Genomic DNA, 22160 nt, shown 5'->3' with positions numbered 1-22160 from the left:
GGTCGATTCTACAAGGTACGAGGCAAACGAAGGCACATGCGTTCGTACTTAGAAGAATCGAACACATGTGCCTTCGGTTGCCTAGGCTTTTTCGATCTCTATACCGGAAAAAATTCATTGCTAGATAAGTCGATAGCTCGATATATTGATACATAAGCAGATAAATGGATAAACTGACGTTAAATAAAATATGAACGTCGAACTTATACAAAACTGTTTTCGCGGAAACATAGTTACTACCCAACCAGTCCTACATGCTCGCATATCGCAACGAAGAGTTCCCAACGTTCGATACTTGCGCGCAACGCATAAAAATTCCCTACACCTCCGACTGTTTTACTTCGCAAAACAGAGCCAACCCTAGCCACGTCACCTCGACTTCCCTCGGGTGTAGTATCGCAGGATAGACGCGAGAACGACCGTACGTGAACGCACCGTGTTCGGCCCTGCGACGTTCAACGGTGGCGTGCAGACGGGATGGTAGGGGTTGGGAGTTGTTGGTTAGGCGTCCAGTGGGTGGAAAGCGTGGTGGCTGTCTCGCGTGCATTGCGCAGGACGCCGGCGCCTTGGCGTCGCGGCCACCCCCGGAGCGGCTACGGTCGTTGTTTGCTTGCTCCACATCGTGAACGCTCGGCCGTCGCGTAACACAGCATCGTGGTTCGGTGCGTCGTTTCGCTCGGCCTCAGCCGTTCCATGAACGTTCGTGCGTCTCGTGCACACGTACTCGTGACGAGAAACGGGCCGATAGGGAGGAAGAGGAACGTCAGGTAGACGGTAACAGACGTGAACGAACGATCGACGTCGTCGGGGGAACGCCGTGTTCGCGAACAGAGGTTGCAAGCGTTGCAGCTGAGTGTGGTACCCTCGATCCGTGCCCATGAGTCCGTACCCGTCGTTCACGGACAAAAAGTGAGAGGGTGGGGGGGCGGGGGCGGTGGTGGTTGCGGCAGCACAGCAGCTCGATCGTGTCGTTTCCCGTGAACCCTTCCCTCAGCCTTTTCTCCTCCTTCTCCTCTTCGGGCCGATTTGCGCGAGCCAGGGGTCGAAGAGAACGCGTGACGCCGTTGGCAGTGGTCTTCTGCGGCGGTTTTTGTTGTCACGTCCGGGTGAACGGTGTCGGGGAACGTGCGGAAGTATGCGCGTGGTATCGATCACGCGGCCTGATCCCACGGATATGTGATACCGGAAACGGTCACGGCAGGCTTCGACCTGCGTGCAGGTGCTCGACGGTGCGTACGACGTACGCGTACAGAGGGGTGCCGAAGGAGAGAAAGAAGGGTGCGCGTGAAGTGCCGCGTGTCAGGGCCAATCGTGAAGATGCAGGCCACCGACGCCGTCGTCACGACGGCGTCCCTGCCGTCATCCGCGTCGTCATCGTTCGCCTACACCTCGAGGAAGCCCAACTACGTCGCGAGGCTCGTCTGCACGGTCCTCGTCTCCTGGTGGATCGTTCAGGATCAGCTGGCGCTGGGGCTCTCCGATCCACCCGAACTAACCACCATCGAAGGTGAGTTTATTTATTTATTTATTTATTTATTTATTTATTTATTTATTCATTTATTTATTACCGTAGTAGCAAGGTGGTTCTTTAAAGAATATTTCACTTTATTTTACTTTTTGAGAAGCGAATAACGTAGAGCGAACAACAAGAGTTGCGATGCGTGTTTGAACATTGTTCGAGTTGATGGTTTTTTTTGAATGACGCTGATGAGGATATTTAAAGTACGGGTCTTTATTTGCGGGATCGATGACTCGACGTGGAAACTTTTCGAGCGATGAAATTGCTGTGAAAGTTCAAGCTTACAAAATCAACGATCTTAGAAGTTCCATGAATTTTTTGAAGTGAAAGGGACGAACCTTATCGTAATCATCATCGGCGCATACATAAAGAGCATCGTTCTATAAACCATGGGATGCACGTTTTTCATGTTAATCTCAACGATATCTAAATCAACAAACTTTTTCACTACATGTTGATTACTATTTTTGAAATAAATTCATAAATACTCTTCGTTTTCTTCTGAGTTTGTACAGGAAATTATCCGTTACCTTAAGCAAGAAGTAATTGTACGAAATACCTCGATACCAAAAACATTCGAGGGTTTATAAATATGTATAATTTGAATTCATTAATTGATTGAGTTGTCGTGGATAATATGTCTGTCGATGTAGCGCTATCAGTGAAGTATAGAGAATTAAGTCCAAATTTTTTACACGATTAATTTTCCGTATTTATAACTTCACTCAGATACAAACATCCAAGAAATAATATCATTTTTCAGAAATGAAATCAATTCCATTCTTTAAAGGAATTCCATCGTTTTACGTCTATATCGCGTAATGTATTCAGTCACAAACTGCGTCGTAAAGTTCGCTCAAGAAATTTCACAATATTTGCACACGCGAAATTTCAAACAAAGGAAGATAGAATGAAATGCACACGATCGAAGGTTAAACCAAACCCCCGTAACATTTGCTAAGCGTTGGTGCCTGATTGATCGATTAAAATATAATTCTTCCACCTATTTTACCAACTGGTTTCGTGAAATGAATCACGAGTACACGATCGATCGTGCCGAACAACAAACAAAAACAGTAAAATCATCTCCCAACCAACGATCACGTTTAACCTGACCCCGCGTCGTGTTTTCCACCGATCGATATGCAACGAATATTTTCTCACGTTTTTTCCATTTTGTTCACCTTCCCGAGGCAATAAAACACGTACGCTCGACGGATGAACGGGCCTTTTACGCGATCTGGCGTGGCTATTTATTAACAAGCTGACCCATAAACGTTTCACGAGCCCTCAAACCGTGTCGCTAATCCCATGATCTCTAATGCATCTCGGCAAAATTCGAACACGCTGGAACGGTCGGTTCCAGCAGAAGCAACAATGCCTTTCGTCGCGTTTCCGTGTTATCGGTGTTCGCGAAAAGTCCTTTGCGATCGATGTTTGCGTACGTTACGTGGCAGAGACGGTACAGCATATCGTTCAAACGATGGATGACGAATAAGAGCATGGTACGCGTAGGGTGGGGTTTGAAACAGTACACCGGGAAGTGTACGTGGTATTATTAATTGTGGAACAAAGTGCTGTAAACAAAACTTACTTCGCGCAAGAACGCGAGTACTACGACTTGCCTTTTTTTCCTTATGCAAGACGTAGAGGAGATTATTCAGGTAACAATATAATTGGAATTTTGATTTTTTAAATGTACTGTAGTGTGCGTATATATATATATATATATATATGATGAAGAAAAAGGGGACTTTTTAATGTTGACGTGGTAGTAGTACATTTCAGAAAATATTCGAGTAGAAGGACCTTAGACGAATCGTGGTTCAAGGTCATTCAAGGTCGAGGAAGATCAGGTAGCGATGCCCGAGTATATCTTGCAACATCCACATATTCGCGTGCTTGAACGTGATTTAGAGACTATAGCCAGTTTGTTTTCTTAAAAGTTTAAGATTCGGCCCGATATGGAAGAATTTCGACGAATTAGGATCCAAGCTCAACGTTTCTTCGTAAATCGCGGCTTCGATCGGCCGTTCAAGTTTATTTCCCCTTTCCAACTTTGTGCTCTCATTTGCGTCGTTATTTCCTGGCGAATAAGCCCCGACTTCCTCTTTCCAATCGTTAAACCCAAGCGAACTGCCCCAGCGATATCTGAGCATTCCAAAAGTTCCTTCAGGATTCGTCGATCTCGCGTTAATCTTTTAATTCCCTCGTGCCACGGACACCGGCCTGGAACATTTTCACCCGGAAATTTAGTACGGCTGTTTCCGGTCTACGTTCACGACGAATTGGTAATCCGTCTCCGCGCCCATTCCTTCGGGGAAAACAACCACGCATACTTCGTCTCTCGTCTTTGCTTTCTCGGCGTAAATCTTTCTTCCTAGTTTAAAGTAACGATTAAATCTTTATTGCGCGAGTTCGTTGATGGTATTCTGTTGTTGGGTAAACAGTGATCTAGGCGATCGTATGGTTGGCAGATTCCCGTCGTGTTGGCACATTTCGAGACGAAGGGAAACGACGACTTCCAGACGCTATGAAAACGTTTCGGGTGGCGAATAAACGCAGCGAGTGCCACCCTCGAGATCGCGTTATTTGCTCCGTCTGATGGCTCTATTCGATGCGCCACTCACGATGCTAAGAAGGTTATATCGATCCTCGAAACGGGAACACTTTGTCTCCGTAACTATTATTCTCGGTTTATTTTTTCTAATGGGCTATTTCTATCCGCTAAAAGCTTCGAAGTGATCTCGATTAACCCGATACAACCCATGGTGCGTATTTCCGACAAGGCTGGACATTTAAAAATTAATCCTGTTTCCGGTGAACAATCGATAAGGTCGTGAGACTTTTTGATACATCGAATAAGACGAACGGTTTCAGTCTTAGCTTGTCCAACAATTCAGAGAAAAGAAAGTCTTATATTTCCGTGTTATTGTTATCTAATTAAGAGAACACGCAGTAAAGATTACGAAATCCTGTGATCAGTAAATTTCGTTAAATAAAGTCGTTGAATAAAGCAAACGGAAAGGAATCGAAACGAATTTCGAATTATTTCACGATTTTAAGAATAGTTCCATCATGTATCGACGAAATAAAATCGATATCGATTTTGTTAGTGGCGCGTTATTCGGGGTTTCGATACTACGCGATGAACGTAGCGAACGTAGAGGTGAAAGATTTTCGTTGATTTCGATGGAATTATTCTAAACGCACCCTCGATCGAAATATAGTTTGCTTACGTGTTCACGTATTGTACGTACAGTGGCTGCCATTGCAGCTGTGCATGTTTGGAGAGCTCGGTTGCGGTACATTTACAAATTCTACAAGGGTTGCAGTTACTGCCGCAGTATAACGTTCAATTTTATTCGCTGCTGTCTAATTTTATCCAGCCACGTGACCGTGGGTCCTTAATTAAATGCACGTAATCATCTGGACGTTACTCGAGACGATCCGAGTCGTAAAGGCCAACACTTCCAGTCCCGGAAACGGGTATACAGGGTGTCCCAAAACTCGGGGAGGAGCCGGAAATGGGGGATAGCTGAGACGATTCCGAACAAAAGTTTCCTTTGCAAAAACGTCGGATGGGGCTTCGTTGAGGAGATATTAAGAGAAAATGTAGTTTCCAATCGTCGAAACACAAAATTTCAGTCTTGTAGAAAAATATACAGGGTGTCCGAAAAGTCGGGGAGGAGCCGGAAATAGGGGATAGCTGAGACGATTCCGAACAACAATTTCCTTTGCAAAAATGTCGGATGGAGCTTCGTTAAGGAGATATCAAGCGAAAACCCCGACCAATCAGAGCGCGCGTAGCCTTCGCTACCGCGGCCGCTCCAACGGTCTACGCGCGCTCTGATTGGTCGGGGCCTTTCTCTTAATATCTCCTCAACGAAGCCCCATCCGACATTTTTGCAAAGGAAATTGTTGTTCGGAATCGTCTCAGCTACCCCTCATTTCCGGCTCCTCCCCGACTTTTGGGACACCCTGTATATTACAGTTTCCAACTTTCGTATGAAAATTTCGTGTGAAAATTTGCTATAATAATCACGCCGTGAAACATACGATTCGGTATCGACGACACAAACGAATCTCTTTTCTTTACGAAACGTTCGTCCGAAGCTAGAAATACTTTTACCGCGAGACATTCGTCAACTTTTGTAGGCCAGTCTACTCTACGATTGCAAAAACAAAGGGAACATTTCGAACGATAATGTTATGTAGGACGCCCATTGTACAACCCGTGCAATTGGGGTCGATGAGATTTTTTTTTTTTTTTTTTTTGTTCGCTTACGAAATTCCATTTTTAAACGATCCCCGTCCCGCGCGATTCGAAACGCCGCGAAATCCTGCACGGAATATGCATTCGCTACCTGATGCTTTCACTCCGATACCTCGGGAAACAGCCGATACGAACTTGCTTAGGGTTTGTTTAGGGCTAACTTGGCATGAAGCCACTCTCGAGCTAGCAACAGTACGATACGTGAAAATACGAGAGAGCCTTTCGTAACCACTCTGGGGGAAACCAATGGCGAGAAGAATTCTTATCCAGGTACAAATTTCAAATAACGAATGAGAGACGAGCAGATATTCACGTGTTACGTGTGCTATCGAAATTGCAATTTAATACTAAACGTATATTTAATACCAAGCGGTGGCAAATGACCTTTTCCTAGATTCTTATTATTAGACGCAATTAGATTAAAAAAAAAAAATTAAACCTAAAGAAACGTTAGGTATTGCAGATTCGCTGTGTGAAACCTAACAGCGATTGAGAGTCACCTCTCGAGTGCAAAGGGTTAATAAGTTCAGAGTTTCTTTCTGAAAAGCAACGTTCATTTTCCAAGGAGTCAAATGGCCCCTTATGGTAAGAATAGGTATAGTCGCTATACTATAGCGTCGGTACGTTTGATGTTAAATTAAGTTCATCGCGACATACGTGAAAATACAGAAGAACGTATACGTGCTCGCGAAGCGTGTAACAAACGAACAGAGAAGCCAGGGTTAATAAAACGAGATTCGCAGTTTCGAAATGTAAACGTCGCTGCATAAGGAACTCGATGTTTCGCAGTAACGTTGGATCATCGGAAAACCGTGCCGGCAGAAATTTTGTCGTACGTTTCGCTTTAACAACAGCCTAATTACACGGTCGAGGAGAACAGAATATTAATTCTGGCTCGACGCAATTAACCGCGCGAAGGTATTTCACGACGATGCTCGGCGAACATTCAGCCGAGTAATCGGTAACGATTTTCAGCGTTGGCCAATTGAATGCGTTTCAATTTTAATCGCGCCAGACGTTCAACCAGCGACAAATGTCCCGTGCTAATCGCCAACGGAATAATCGCTGGCTGGATCAGTGTTTCTCGCTTTCCATCTTTCCATTACTCCTTGGCTAACGAAACATTTTTCGAGGAATTCGTACATCGAAGTAGCTATTCAATTAAATTTCACTTTCTCGGATAACGTATTTGTTTCAAGATTATGTAAGCGCGCGAACGCGACGAGCATGTTAAAATACGCCGATACCCGCGGAAAAGAGACGAGCTTCCACCCAAGTGCTGATCCGATGTCTAACCCAGTTTCGTCGGAAACGAAAAATCTAATTACATTTGCTATCTTCTGTTAATTTCATCGGAAGCAGAGCGACGAAAAAAATACAGCGCAAGAGAGAAACTCAAATTTAACGAGATGAACGACGGTGCTTCACAGAAATTAATTGGGTGACGACACCATTTTTCACATAAATTATTTATTATTTTCGAGGTCTCTCGCCATCGTTCGGAAGATCGAACGTCGCGAATTAGGAACATCCGGCCAAGTCTACCGACGAACGATATACCACGGGACGAGTTCTCTGAATTCAAACAGTTTCTATAGAATATTCTTCTCTTTGCAAAAGTTCACCGATCCGAGGTTCTTTTTTCGAAATACTATACTAAATCGTGCCCGAACGTTGTTTCCGTGACGGTGGTGCGCGCGTGGACTACCTTGGCAAGAAATGTCGGCACCGTGCTCGCCTGATCGATACAAAATGATATTATATTGCGAACTATCGCAGTAGTGGCACCCTTGGATATCTGCGACGCAGTTGCGGAGGCGGGGACGCGTTGCATTTAGAGCAACACCGAACAATTAGATGACTCATCCGTACCTTTGCGCATTGTAGTCGCGAGTACTCTGTCCGACATTTACGCGTCAAACACGCTAATGAAAAAATTATTCGCGCTACTTGGATGATGAAACACTCGGGCCTGAACGCGACGTGTTCCCCAGTTCACGGCACAAAGCTCTCCGCTTTAATTGCTCGGAGGGAGCTTGCTTTCCTTTGTCTCTTTTCTTTTACTCGTGCGTCAATGAACCTCCGCAAGTTGTCCGTCAATTTTTGCGTTTCATTTTGCATCGCGTAGATGTATCGTTTGTTATAGACACGAGGTACCGCGTCGTCTCTGTGGAGCAATTATAAGGGCCTTGATCCGAAAAGATGGTTCGGACGGTTGTAAAGATAATACAGTGGGTGTCCCAGAAACTATTGTTCTGCTTCTAGTGGGATAATTGGAGGTAATTATAGGAGCTAGTCGAATAGTAGTACATACAACAGAACCACCCCTAATTAATAAATGGAACCAATCAGAATTGCAGATATTCACGTTGGCCAAACTATTCGTAAAAATGTTTAAATTCGTCAAACTGTTTATGTTCAATTTTTGTGACATCGATTTTATTTTGCATAAAGATTGTCAGTCTAGTTGCGAATGATTGCGTATGTATGTATGTATAGGCACGGAATGAATTTCAACGCCTAGCGAGCTAATCGGTAGCAATCGTTGGCAAGAAAAATTTGGATAAACAGTTTTCGCGGAAAATTGCGAAACGTTACAGGGGTGGGTTTTACGCTGTTCGAGGTTGGCGATCACTGCAGCCTAGCAGGAAGCTTCGGTAGACACTGGAAGCCGAGGAAAACAAATATGCACGCAGACGAATAAGCCGTACAACGAGAGGCAACCGAAGTTGCATCAGGGTAAATAGCTTTTAATTGCAGCCACGGCAGTTAGTACTCGTTTCCCTTCGCTAAGCAGAGCCCTATACACGCCGCGGCACGAGAACTCGAGCGGCTGTATTTTAAAACGCTGCGGCCTTAGGGCGTGTTCTAATTACGCGGTAGACGCTTGATAAAAGAGCGGGTGCAACACATGTAATTCTCACAAAAGGTGGTGTATCCGTCGTAATTAAGTACCGCGACCTGTTTATCGCGGGTTCCTTGCCCCAAAATAAATCTCTTATAATCGAGGACCCGAACCGACGCAACAAAAGGAGCCGACTGAACGCTACGACGTCCGAAGATGAAGGAGTCACGAGGCTATCGATGTTACGTGCTACGTCATTCGTACCTCCTACGGTACCTAGTTAGGGATGATCAATTTTTAACAGTTCACCGCGACGTTTCTTGTTCGTCAGAATTTTCATAACGTTTGCTTAGGCCAAGGTACTGGCAGCTCATTTCGATTTCACATATTTTTCTACTTTCTTGTAGTTTTCTTTTCTTTCTTTTTTTTTTTTTATGGGATCTTCTATTTTTCCACGATTATTCCTCAAGTCCTCCACTTTTTCATGTACTTGGCGTAATTTTTGTGTACTTATTTGTGGTTTTTTACGGGGATTACAAACTGTTGGAACACTTTAAACAAACAAACATAATTGAATTCCAGAATTGTTGAGATTCCACTGAAACAAGGATAAACAACGAAACGAAACAAGTCAGAGTAAGACGACGAGCGCGTCTCGCCCAGCGGATTCTTCCTCTGAAAAAGAATTCCTTCTCTTTCCCGACACTCTAAAAAGCAGTGTTTTTACGATGCGAAATGAATCTGTCCGCGAAGAGATGCAAATGGAATGCGCTAATTTAGAAATGACCGAGAGTTATTTACATTTACAGGTGCAGGTAAAATAATTCCTTCGGGGATGGCTAATAAAAGAGAAATTCAAAGAAATCCAGGTCATTGATTTTTCCAGCACGGCACGCTGAATATCATCTAGAAACGAAAGAAGAAGCAAAAAAAAAAAAAAAAAGAAAAAAAACGTCATGCTCGTAGATACCAGAAATATGGTCCGATTCGAAATCGATACTGTCGGCGCAAAACGCGAAGGGAGCTTACGGAACGCGAATATAAACTTCAGGAGCTCGCATAAATCAGTGATTCAAGTCGACGCTGTATGGTTGACGATGCCGAGACAAAATCCAGAAAAAGGGAGGGCAAAACGTGGCCGTTGCGCGAACCTTTCGTTACTTTATTTTCGAGCTTCGAGCCGTGAAAGAAAGACGATACAAAAACTTTGTAATTTTAACACAGCTTTTTGTGAAACATACAGATTCGCGCGTGAATTTTTGCAATTTAAATCAGAATACAATGTAGGAACTTGTTGATAATTTGATATGTTACAAAAACCGAAATTATAGACCATTTGAAAAGAAGTAACACGTAGCGACCAGGCCGTTACTGAAATTCTTAGAGTACTACGAACGTATGTGTAGATGTACGCGTATTAATTGATTATGAACGCGTTTGCGAGCAGGAAGACCGTAACTTTAACAAACAGCTACCTTAAATGATTTTCTCCAAATGAAAAAATTTCAGTCTTTTAACATCGCGTTATTCGTTATTCGGTGCCAAGAGCGAACACGACGCAGGAACTTGGTAAAATATCGGCGTTTCAGGCTCGTTACAAACCGAAATGTAATTAAACATGTCGTCCCGATCCTTCGTTCGCCGCGGGCGAATCGATTCTCCTTAAGAGGTTTCATTATTTCGCAAAAACATCGTGGCTCGTGCTGAAAAGCTGCCCGACGCAAGTTCGTCCGTTACGGCGAAGAGTTTGCAAAGCGAGCGGTCGACAGCTTTCCTATCGTGGAAAAACAGGACAAGAAAAAGAAAAAAGTTAACGATGCTTATCCGGTTAATTAACGTAACGAGACTCGAGGTATTCTAACAGGCTGGTTGAAACACGTACAACCACTGTTTGTAGTAAAAACTCCATAGGTATCAATTAAAATGAGAAAACGTGTTAATTACGAGAAAGTACGGTATCTCATTTATCACGACGAGCCTTTAGAATCAAAATTAATCGTTTACACTAACTTCCTGGTTGAAAAATTAGCCCCAAAGTGTACGCCGCTATCGTGGACAAACTAAACGTTATTTTCGACACAGAACTTTTGATTTAAAAATTGCCATTGGTATGAATCGGAAGAACGTTTTTTTTTCTCGGATCACGGGAAAAATGATAAGAAAAAAGCATGATCGCGCGACGGCTGGTCGTACATCGTTAAGTCTGTATTCGTAGATCTCTGTTCTCAAGGAACTTTTCACTCGGAAAGTTAGCTGCAAAGTCCGTTGGAGAAGTGCTCGTGTTTTCTTCGAGGTCATCAGAAAAATGAAATTGATTGGACAGGGCTCGCTTTATAATCCACAGATTCTGTGCGCAATACGTATTTTCACGGACGTCATCGTCGCAGAAAGTATTCGAATATTGAAGCGTCGTTTAGTATCGGAGATATCAAGTATTTGAGTAGTGGTACGATGATAGGGTATCGAAAAGTAGTCAGGTCGAGTGCGTGATAGTCAGGCAGATAAACGATCAAGTACTCGGGTAACGAAAGAGTTAATTAGTCGAATGGTCGAACAATCGCAGATGCGTTCGAATATTTCAATTCGAATAGTGAAATTGAAACTACGCCGAAGGGTTTGCAACCGCTATCACGTAATTGCGAAACTTTGCATTATTCTGTAGGAACGATTCCGAGGTACAGAGCCGTCGTTGTTTGTTATCGCGTCGAATTCATAACTAGTTCGAGTCTAACAGAAGGCGCAGCGAGCGCGGACCACGGGCCGTGACTTCGAGACAAAGTTAGGCGCGCGTGAGTCCGCAGTGCAGACTGCAGTATCTTTACGCCTGTTGTTTCGACCGTTCACCTTCCGACGAACGGAAAACAAAAAGAGCGGTGGTTTGAAGAAGAACGGTCGGGAGTATCAAGCGAGGTGAAAGGCTGGACGAAACATTCGTCGAGTGAATTAGAGAAGTATTAGCTGATTAGAGGAGGATATCAAGGTTTCCAATTATTGAGCAATAACTAGAAACACGATGTTAACGCAGCGTGGGTAATAATGGAATGCATAATTCGCTGATTAATTAACCACGTCGAAACATCGATTTGAAGTTTAGAGACACTCGGAATCGTGTATTCGATATTGCATTCTCGTGTTACAGGCTTGTGATGGATACTTAAAAATTGATGAGAATGACAGGTTGCGGTATTTGGTTACAGAAGAGTAACGAGTGTGTCGGATTCTTCGTTGCTCCGATTACCTTTTCCTTTATTCGGTTTTAATGTAAATCGAAAAATAGTCTCATCAGCTGAATAAATTTTTGCACGAAACCTATTAGGAATGGAAGAACTAGAGGCATGACGTCGATATAGCAGTATTAGCAAAATTGTTAATAACGAAAACAGTCATGGTTTCAGTTCAAATATTCATGGCGCAGCGATCTTCAATTTTCACTCGCGACCGTATAACATCGAATTTAATTCTCGAGAGTGGATGGACGAATCGAGCGAAATAATTTGCATTTCCCTTCTCTATCCTCTCCCTCGAACTACAAGTAAAACGTTGGGCCGTTACAGTTCGTCAAACCGGGCAGAGTAACAACTTTTTTTGTCGTCAGAGATTAACAGATTCGCGCACGCTTTTCGTTACATCAATATTTGCATCGCATAAATATCTGGGACGAAATGCGTACGTCCTGTAACGATTGTTCGTATTTTTTTTTAACAACATGATCGCGAGGGAATCCAATTTCCACGTTAATTGTATCTGGTAGCCCCGTCCGTTTCTCCTCCCGAAAATATCGAATATATTTCTGACGAAACTTTAAAGTGAAACAATGAAATTTCGAAAGCGTTGCAATTTTTCAAGAAGAATAAACGGTTAGTTCCGTTATATTAAATATGAAAATTGTCGTGTTATCTTGCGAAATGATATTCCGTATTTTGAATATGGTTTTTGGTGTATGGATAAAATCTACAGCGTAGTAACGAGTGCGTCTCGTCGAGCAGGTTTTCCGTTCGGTGAACATTTTTCTCTCTGTTTTCTGATTCCCTGAAATAAAATTAATCGGATAGCAGCGGTAAAATAACAGCCTTTGTTATTATTAAAACCGAACACGTGCATGCATTTCATTTTTTTTGTTACCTGGATATTTGCTTCGTATAAATATTTGGAATGAAATGTACAACGTGTGCTCGAATTCCTCGATCCGGTAACAAAGTTAACGCGAACGAAGCCAATTTCCACGCTAATTTCTATTTGCTCCATCCATTTTCATTTCCGAGCGGGTCACGTCGACGAAAGTCAGATTTAATTCGCGAATATCTACCGGGATCGCGGGATATTCCGTTCCTTATCGAAGCCGCCTAAAATTTCGCGAAATCTATACTTAACACCGTCCGCGCTTGCAATCTGCACTTGATGCTGGAGAGAAATTTGCATGAAACACGGATACGAGGCCTCGAATTGCGCCACCTGGGGTAATCGCGTGAAATTTATTTATAACTATGCGATACAGCGCGATACCTGACGTTTTAAGCGAGGATCGTTAACCGTGAAAGACTATGCCGTTGCTGCGATCGAAATTACGTACCTTCACCCTTTATTTACTGAATTTCTCAAACATTTTTTTTTTTAATTCAGCCCTCCATCTTGGTCTTATATCATCGTGTCTTGGTCTCACAGAGTTGTCTCTAACAAGCTTCCAAAAGAATAAACGAGAAAAAACAGACGTCACTGACGTTTATATCGAAGCTAAATTTGGGTCTAGGAAGAATGTACGCACGGTGAAAATTCTAATAAAACTATTTTTAATATAGTTCGAACGACAAATAAAATATAAAAAAAAACAACGCGGAAGACGTAAGGTTAGAAGAATACGACCCACACGTCCACAGAAATGTCATTTTTGTTATTGAAATATCTACGATCGTTATTAATAAAAATTGAAAGATGCACAGAACATCGATTTCAACTAGACAGCTTATCTTCTTCCATTTGAAAGTGGGAAATTCTTTCGCAAGAATAAAATTGCAACACACCGTGTACGCACTGCAGCCGGAACTTCGCGTTTCATCGTTCCTTTTTGCGCTACTAAGTAATCTCACTGGTTGCTCGAAAATATCAAGCTTCTTTCGAAACAGCCGCCTCGTATATCGCACACCTTTCCCCGACTGGTACCTGGCCGATTTTGCAATCGATTTCCTTCGCCCATAGAAGTTTTACGCGTTCGTCGTCGTTGTGTCGTGCGAAACAACGCTAACGCTAATACAACCGTGATTTACGACGAGGAAAACAGTCGTCAGAAAAACGATAGATCGCGATCGCGACACAACAAATCATGAAAACGAGGTGTACTTCCAACGTATCGTCGCTGAATACATTTCTTTGGATACCAAAATTCCACTTTATTTCTTTTTAATGTAAAGAACGACGCACAGTCTCGTTCTACTAATTTTTACAAAAATCTGATAACACTTGAGAGATATCGTCGAAAGTTTCGCGTTCGAATGAAAATTGCCGATTTTTAACTTGAGAGAAAGGAAGCGAGTCATTTGTTTTATGTTCCTTTGAAAAAGAAAGCGAAATCACAAGGTGAATATCAATCGACAGCGTGGTATCTTTGGATTTCCACTTGCAAACCGAGCTCGCGTCACGTTACCAACGGTAACAATTGGATCTGATAACGATGCGGACAAAGCAACCTGTGGGAAAGGTAACGCGGAGGCCGTTCTCTCTCGCTCCTAACGAGCGAATTGTACGTCGAAATGCAATTATACCGGTTCGTTTATGATCTAATCGTAAGGCTACGTTTGAAGGAAAAGTCGACCAACTTTATTCATCCACGATGAATCACGCGGTCTGCACAATAAAAATTGAAACGTATGTGCGTGTAATTGGTAGAATCGTCTAAAGCACGACATATCGAATTTTTATAAAACAATGTCAATATCTGCGACAGGAAAATGTTGGATACGATACGTCGGCGGATAAGATCAACTGGGATATATTAGCGTCGCAGTGAGTTCGGTAGCGGGAAATGGCTGGCTAACGAAAGGAAGTGTCATCGAGGGTGCAGAGTTTTGAAACCGGCCAGGTCCCCTTTAAACTAGGAAACGTTCGCCACCGTGGGGTGATTTTGAAAACAAAATGAGAAGGCAGGTTCCGAGCTACCACGAATTATTCACAAGACGTCCTTCCGCGGTGTCAAACCGTCGCTTGAAATAATTACATTAATAATTTATAGCGTCATCGATCCTTGCGCGATGAGGTGGCCGATATATCGAGCGTGAACCCAAACGAGACGCTCTCCGGAATAGAAAATGCAGTTCCTTGTTTAAAAGCGGATCAGTCTCGATAAAAGTGAAAAACTTCTTTTTACCTAAACTTTCGATGAACATAAAAATTCCTCGTCGCTCTGCGAGCGTCGTTCATAGAACTATCCAAACTTTATTCAAGTTTTATTATCCGAACATTTGAAGCACGCTGTATTTTTTCAGGGATGTCAATCGCTCGAAATTTCGCGCGATAACTCAAAATTTCCGTTCGGTTAAAACGTCTAAAGTAACGAATAGAAGACGAACAGATTTTTATGTAGCGCTTGTTGAATGAAAATTTGAATTTTGACTTTGAATTCATAACGAAATATTTCGCAGCGAATAAATAAGAATATAACAATGGAACCGGATAAATGTTATATATCGTTGTGTGATGGCTCCGAGTCAGGAATTGTTACAATTGAATTTTTGCTTTCAGTGAAGTTGACCCGAAGAGTCGCGATACATTCGGGTAAAGCGTCGACGGTTAATAAAGTCATCGTCTATCGATCTGAATATCATATTAACTTCCTTCCTTTTGGAATAGAACCTTACCCATCCCTGCAGATAACAACGAGGAAATACATTGTATGCATCGAATGAATAATTAAATATGCTAATTGAAAAGCTGTACAACTTTGGAGTTTCACGAGCTAGACACTTTCACAATTTAAGTTTCGTATAACTGATTAAGATGAATTTAAATTACGAATTTCATACGAATGTATAGCGATATTTATCAAAGCTAGTTCTAGCGTTGAAGTTCGTCCAAGTAAACAGAAAAGTAAACAGACTTTATATTACGAACCAACGTTTCGTGTCAAGAATGAATACGATTTTTTACTCATACACGAACGTTACTTAGCAAGAGAAGCACTTTATTGTTGGTATCTGATTTTTACGTATTATTGTTTTTCGTTTAAAGTGAAACGACGAGTTTTCATTGGTACCTGGGTCGTAGGTTCGTTTAACCATCATGAATTATAAGCTCGATATCGAATTTCGATTTGTACGGAAGACTGTACACCTGCTCGCCGCAATAACCGCAACTATCTGTTGCATAATATTTGCCACGACTAACCATGCCTAATGGAATGTTTAGGCATCGTGTAAAACTGGACAGAGATATCCGCGCGACAAAAGTCATTTATCAAACGCAGAAAGAAACTTCATCCGCACGGAGCCCTCCAGACATCTTTACTGGTTCGTTTTAATCAATTAAGGTGTACATGTTCATCGTTCTCTGAAAGCTGTATGTTTGTTTTTACTAAGGAATGATCTGTAGTAAATTCGAAATAATAGATAGCAACAATGGGCACTTTCAAAAATATTTAGATCCAATTGTAAAGTTTGCAAATCGAAGTTTAAAATTTTTTATTTAAACCAAGAGTATATATATTATGTGTATCAAACGAATAACTAAATATGTTAATTCGGGAGCTGTATCAGGAACTACATTTAACCTTCCAGTTTGATAAAGACATACGAGCCTCTTACAATTTTCATAAATTAACATGCATCCCAATTTCATAAATTTGACGAAATATTCTCAAGAGGGTTTCAAATGTAGGAGCGAAATATTGTTAGCAACTTTTCATTTGCAAAGTTGGAAGTAAATCTTTCTTATTCTCATTTTTTAACCGATCTTCGAAAAGGACGAGGTTTCTAAATTCGACATGTATATATATATATATATATTTCTTTTTTTGAGTAATTATCCGTGAGAAATTGAAATTTGAGGAGATGATTCCAAGAAAGAAAGGAGGGTTACGTTCTATTTCAACGAGGAAGTAAAATGGTTAATGAGAAATTGCAACACTATACCGTGGCGACATTCTATTTAGATAATCGATACTCGAGTTCGAGATCTTTTTATCGGGGGAAATCCATTAACAGTAATCGAATACCATATAGTCTGTAAGGCTATCTGCAAGCTCGTTAAACGAAACCTCTTGGTATACTCCGTAAACTCGTCGACATCATCTCACTCTACCCTCCCGATCCTCCAAAGGAAATTGTGGTATTTCCTATAATTTCCTTTTTAGCAAAAATGTGTTCGTTAAGTAGGTAACAAATCGTCGAAAGAATTTAAATCAACTGTTTCGATATAAATGGCAACAAATTCAAATGTTATGTAGCTTTTAAATTAACGTATTTAGGTGTTTATTTATTACCGAACCCAGCAGTCGCATGAATTCAATTAAAATTGAATGCAGATGCAGATATTACATATTCGCGCACGTATGTGGCGCAGAAATACAAATAAGCCGTTACTTCGGTGAAATTAATTCAAACGTTGAGTGGTACTCTCGCGTTTCGTATAAAACAAAATTAATTATATTTCGAATGTATCTTTTAATTTGTATTAAAGTATCCATACAATATCTCTACCTAACTAAATTGCAATCAAATATAAAATTAAAGAAGTACCCTCAGAAAATAATCTATCGAAAGAGAATTCACGGTAGAAAAACGAGTTAATGAAAGACAAAGAAAATTCACCAAGAAAGAGATCGAGGGCCCTTTGCTCTTACCACTTCTTTTGAAGCTTTATTCCTAAAGCTATTTAAAAGAACTAAGGAAATTAATCCATCGTCAGAGATGGAGTTTAAACGGTGCAAAACAAAAGCAAGCAGTAGATGATTAAGACCGTGAACAAACGTTCTTTGAAAAATATGTTCTGTTAACGTGAAATCCATGCAATCGCAGTCCTACGGTTCGTTTCTATTCACGATAACTAATGAATTTGACGTAACTGATAATTATGTGCTGGATGTAGGCGCGCAGCTATTATCGTCAACTAAACGTCGATATCCATTACGACTGATTCGGAGTTATTGGCATTAACTGTCAACACTGGAGGGAGTAGGTCAAGAGTGTAAATAATATTCGAGCATAAATTGTTTTGGAATTATTCCAGACTCTCTAAATAAATCGAAATTTGAAGTATGCTTTACGAAAAAGCTATGGATACCGCTTGCACGAAGGAAACTCTTAACTAAACTTATTTCTTACGAGTAGGTTAGTGAAATTCCCCTTTCCTTGGGATACTTCGAGATAACGGAGCCTCTTCTAAGCTAAGCGTATTTCTCCTGAACAATCTACCGAAAATTCCACTATCCTGAAAACGCGCAATTCCGAGGAAATAAGAAAGAAAATTGTAGAGAAGAGATGTGCAGAAATTTTTAACCTTTTTTTTTTTACCACGAGGGCAATAAATGTAATACACCGACTTTCGTATGTCTTAAAGCATAACGTACAGCAATTACACTGTACGTTTTTCTAGATTTTGTGCATCTATACCGACCATATTGAATTACTGTCATCCACCTTCTCATAGAATCGTTGAGAATAAATCAGAATCTTTCGTTGCGTTGGCAAAACCTAATTAGCTAACGCATAAGTCGAAGAAAGGGATACGATTCAGACGTTAGTTATTCTCGGTATATTTAAAATTTGTTCTGTCCGATGAAAAGGCAACCGGTTCGCGAAGAATGAAATTTTCGTTTCGGAAAATAAGAAATTACGAGAGAAACGGTTGAAAGGTCGAAACTCTGTTTGACTCTAACGCGTGACAAAAGACTGAAAAGTAGGGCAACGTTTTTACAAACGGAAGAGACTTTTTCTCTTCAAAGGAGAATGCAAAACCTGCGTCGAGTTACGGCGCGAAGATTAATTACCAGGGACGAATGCGTCGCAGTGCTTTCCGACGCGTCGTTTCGATCTTATTTTAATCGAAGAAGAAAATTATTCAAGCAAAATAACATCAATGGACGTAGTTAATTAAAGTATGTATGGTGCACAAAATTTAAAAAAAAAAAACAAAACAAAATAAAAATAGCACATTAAGATCAGAAGGCCATTTATTACTTATTATGAAAATAAGGGACCACTTGCATCGATGAAATCGATTTACCTTTCCCCTCTCTAATTTCAACCATACGTCAACATTTATAAAAGTCATTGTGCAAATAATTCTAGCGTCAGAAATCACGAAGTAAATATTTTTCCAAGCGAGGTCTGTCTCTCTAAAGGGGTTATTCCTGATCGAGTGAGAGTTGCGTGCCGCGACGGCGATACCTGTAGTTCTCACGCAATGTTGTAAACGTCAGGCTGTACTTTTTGCCATTGCTATTATTATGCGACTTTTCGCACGAGTTGCTGGAGCGACTGACTGTGTGCACCAGTTCCACGTCGATCGGGGTTAAACCGTCGAGGGAAATCGATCTCCATGGAGCGCACCGTCGACGTCGAGCACGACACCTCGTTCCCATGTGGTCGTAAAAATAACGCGAATTAACCACTTAACGAGCCGCGAGATCCATCAGGACCTGGATCGACGATCTGCTAATTAGCGACCGCGACAGGAAGTCTGCGGTTCGAACGCGTGTTGTTTCTACGTGATCCAGCTGAAACTGTAGGGGTTGATGACCGTGTCCAGCTCTAGATCTCATTTTTATTTGCAGGTATCGGTATACTACGTTTTCGAAGCGACAGAGATACCGATAGTTGAAAGTGATGGAATATTATTGGGCTGTCTCGTACTAGTATATCTTTTTACTCGCGTTTATTACGGTCTTTAGTTCTTAGTCATCCGAGGATCGTCGGAGGATCTGAAAAAGACAAAGATGCGTGTCGTTTTCGAGTGAAACGCGCGGAGAATGAGATAGTTTTTCGAAACTGGACGAGGTACTTAAAATTAACGGCTCGATTTGCTTTAATGTTCTTATCGCCAGATAAAATGGATTAGACGGCGTGTACGGCTTCAAGATGATGTTGGATTGAACGAAACCTTTCTGGGCGAACGCGTTTCGAATATTTTAATAGAAACATGTGCGCGCATCGTTTCGCAGTGGAATTTCATCGCGCGCTTTAAACGAATTTTAATGATCGAAATCTTGAATTGCATGAATCTAAATGCCATCCAAATTAAAATGGAGATTGGTTTAGTTAACAATTTTAAATAGAAACCACTATGGGAAATTTGAGTTTGAGTAGTTTGAATCTGAGTAGTATTTTTTGGACTAAAACGATTCATTTTTATTCGAGACACTTTTTTGCTAGATGCTTCTATGAAATAATATAACGATTCAGAGTTCGAGGCATTTATGAAATTGTAATTATATCTCGATATCATTACAACGACGTTATCGAAACGACGTATCAAAACCGTCACGTAGATGCATTGACATCGTTGTTTCGATACCATCGCGCCGATGCATTGCCATTGTTGCATCAATGTTGTCACAACTGGTGTATCGACATTGTTTAATCAAAACTGTCACATCGATGTGTCGATACTCTCGTGCAAATTTCATTGCAACATTTAGGAACCAATTAGCATGGCGATTGCTTATCTTTCCACGATTTACCATTTATGTCGCCTTGGTAAATAGAAAATATGTTTAACAATGTAGGAAATTCTTTGGAAATCCCTAGTATGTTATATATTAAATATCATAAATAAATAAATCGACGTGTCGGTTGTCTCGAAAGTTTCTTTCTGTTTTTTTTTTAGAAAGTAACACGCGCACAATATTTGATGTTTCGTGTTGTATTGCTGTAACATCCGAGTGTCGAAAGAAACAATATATACTTATTATATTCCGCAAGGTTTCATAACCGGCGCGAGCCGAAATTTTCACGTTAGAGGAAACAATCTGTATAACAAAGACGACGTGAGAACGTTCGCGTTTGCTGCAAAGGTGGATTCGGCTCGTAGGAATTTATAGCGCTATTATAGACGCGAATGGTCAGATGCTAAGCGCACGGTGATCTTTCCATTCGTGGAAATTTCTTTACCCCTGGGGGCTACAAATCGTATGCGAGCGCCGGTTGGTGGATATTTGAAGGAGGAAACCCAGCGTAAATTTATAGTTCAGATGTCGCGTGCCATTGCTCTTCGGGGAATCGAAGTTATTAATAATTTAAAAGAACTTGCTATCCCGCGAACGAATTTATTCAAATGATAAAACTAAATTCTATTCAAAATTCATGAATGAATATTCCGTCAGCCCTCTGTCGCGTAAATTTTATTTCGATTCTTGAGGGGGAAATTATTTCTCGGTTATTTATATACCGATAGAATTATGTTTCATCGTGTTCCTAACGGAGCACATTATGCAGTAATTTAAATTAGATTAATTTGGATTAAAATTCGAATTAACATTAAGAATTAATGTTCTATACATTATTGAAAAATATTTGCCTGTCGATATTCCAAAGACAGAAGTAATTTAAACAAGTCTAAAGATGACGAAACGAGTGATGAAAAACTTGTATGCAAAATTATTTTTATAGTATAATATACATAATGATATACATAATATACGTAATATACATAATAAATATTATGTAGTCAACAGCCGTTATTCAAACGTTAAATAACCGTCCTATTTATATGAAAATAAAGACATTGGTCGTAGGTTTGAAACCAAGCATAATTACATTTAATTTCAAGAAATATAATATACATAATATTTATTATGTATATTATAATATTTATTACGTATATTATATTTCTTGAAATTAAATGTAACTATGCTTGGTTTCAAACCTACGACCAACGTCTTTATTTTCGTATAAATAGGACGGTTATTTAACATTTGAATAACGGCTGTTTCACTCGCGTGAATGAAGCTAATAAAGTCTCACTTTGAGCTTTAGATACGTATCGAATAGAGTACGGAGTATCTGAGAGCATCCGTGCACATACACCGTGTATGCATACTTTATAACTAAAAAGACAACTCTGTGCCCTCGATTCTTTTGTCTCCGAGGGATTGAAAATCTGAAAAACACCTTTCACAAGTATAGGTCGTACCAAAAGTTAGCTGCTTTATTAAAAATAAATTCTACGGCCCCATTTCGAAACCCCTTCATATCGATACTTTCTGCAAGCGCATAGTAAATTTCTAATACTTTCACAAACACCTGACTCGCAATCCCTTCTATGTTTTATATAAATTCCAAGTTCTACGCCTCCTTTTCGAAAAAAATCCATAATATCGATATTTTTGTTAAGTAATAAGCACAGCAAGTTCCTAGTGGAATTTACCTGACTTCGTACCCCTGTTGGTCCGACCCTGTCCGAAGGTGGCTGCCAGCTTCAGACTGCAGCAAGCGTGGGACGGCTCGCACGTGAGAGCGTTGGCAGTTTGCCACAGCAAAGTGACCCACTTTCAACGCGTAGATTGACCCAAGTGTCGCCATTTTTACTGGGAGTCA

The 22160-nt window shown here is 41.0% G+C and overlaps 1 protein-coding gene across 5 annotated transcripts in view; it reads left to right on the top strand.

The window, feature by feature from the left end:
• Positions 1–933: 933 nt before the first annotated feature.
• The window catches only part of LOC128887027 (uncharacterized), a 46373-nt gene continuing 25146 nt past the window's right edge, over positions 934–22160 (top strand). For all 5 annotated transcript variants that reach the window (XR_008459953.1, XR_008459954.1, XR_008459952.1 and 2 more), the window contains exon 1: positions 934–1507. Coding sequence is in view for 2 of the 5 variants with exons in the window: in XM_054142450.1 (XP_053998425.1) it covers positions 1318–1507 (190 nt within the window). In the remaining 3 variants the exon portion in view is untranslated. The remainder of the gene's footprint in view (positions 1508–22160) is intronic.

The sequence above is a fragment of the Hylaeus anthracinus genome, unplaced genomic scaffold (genome assembly GCF_026225885.1).
Source record: "Hylaeus anthracinus isolate JK02 unplaced genomic scaffold, UHH_iyHylAnth1.0_haploid 11985, whole genome shotgun sequence".
Taxonomy (NCBI): domain Eukaryota; kingdom Metazoa; phylum Arthropoda; class Insecta; order Hymenoptera; family Colletidae; genus Hylaeus; species Hylaeus anthracinus.
This window is presented reverse-complemented; position numbering and strand designations above follow the sequence as displayed.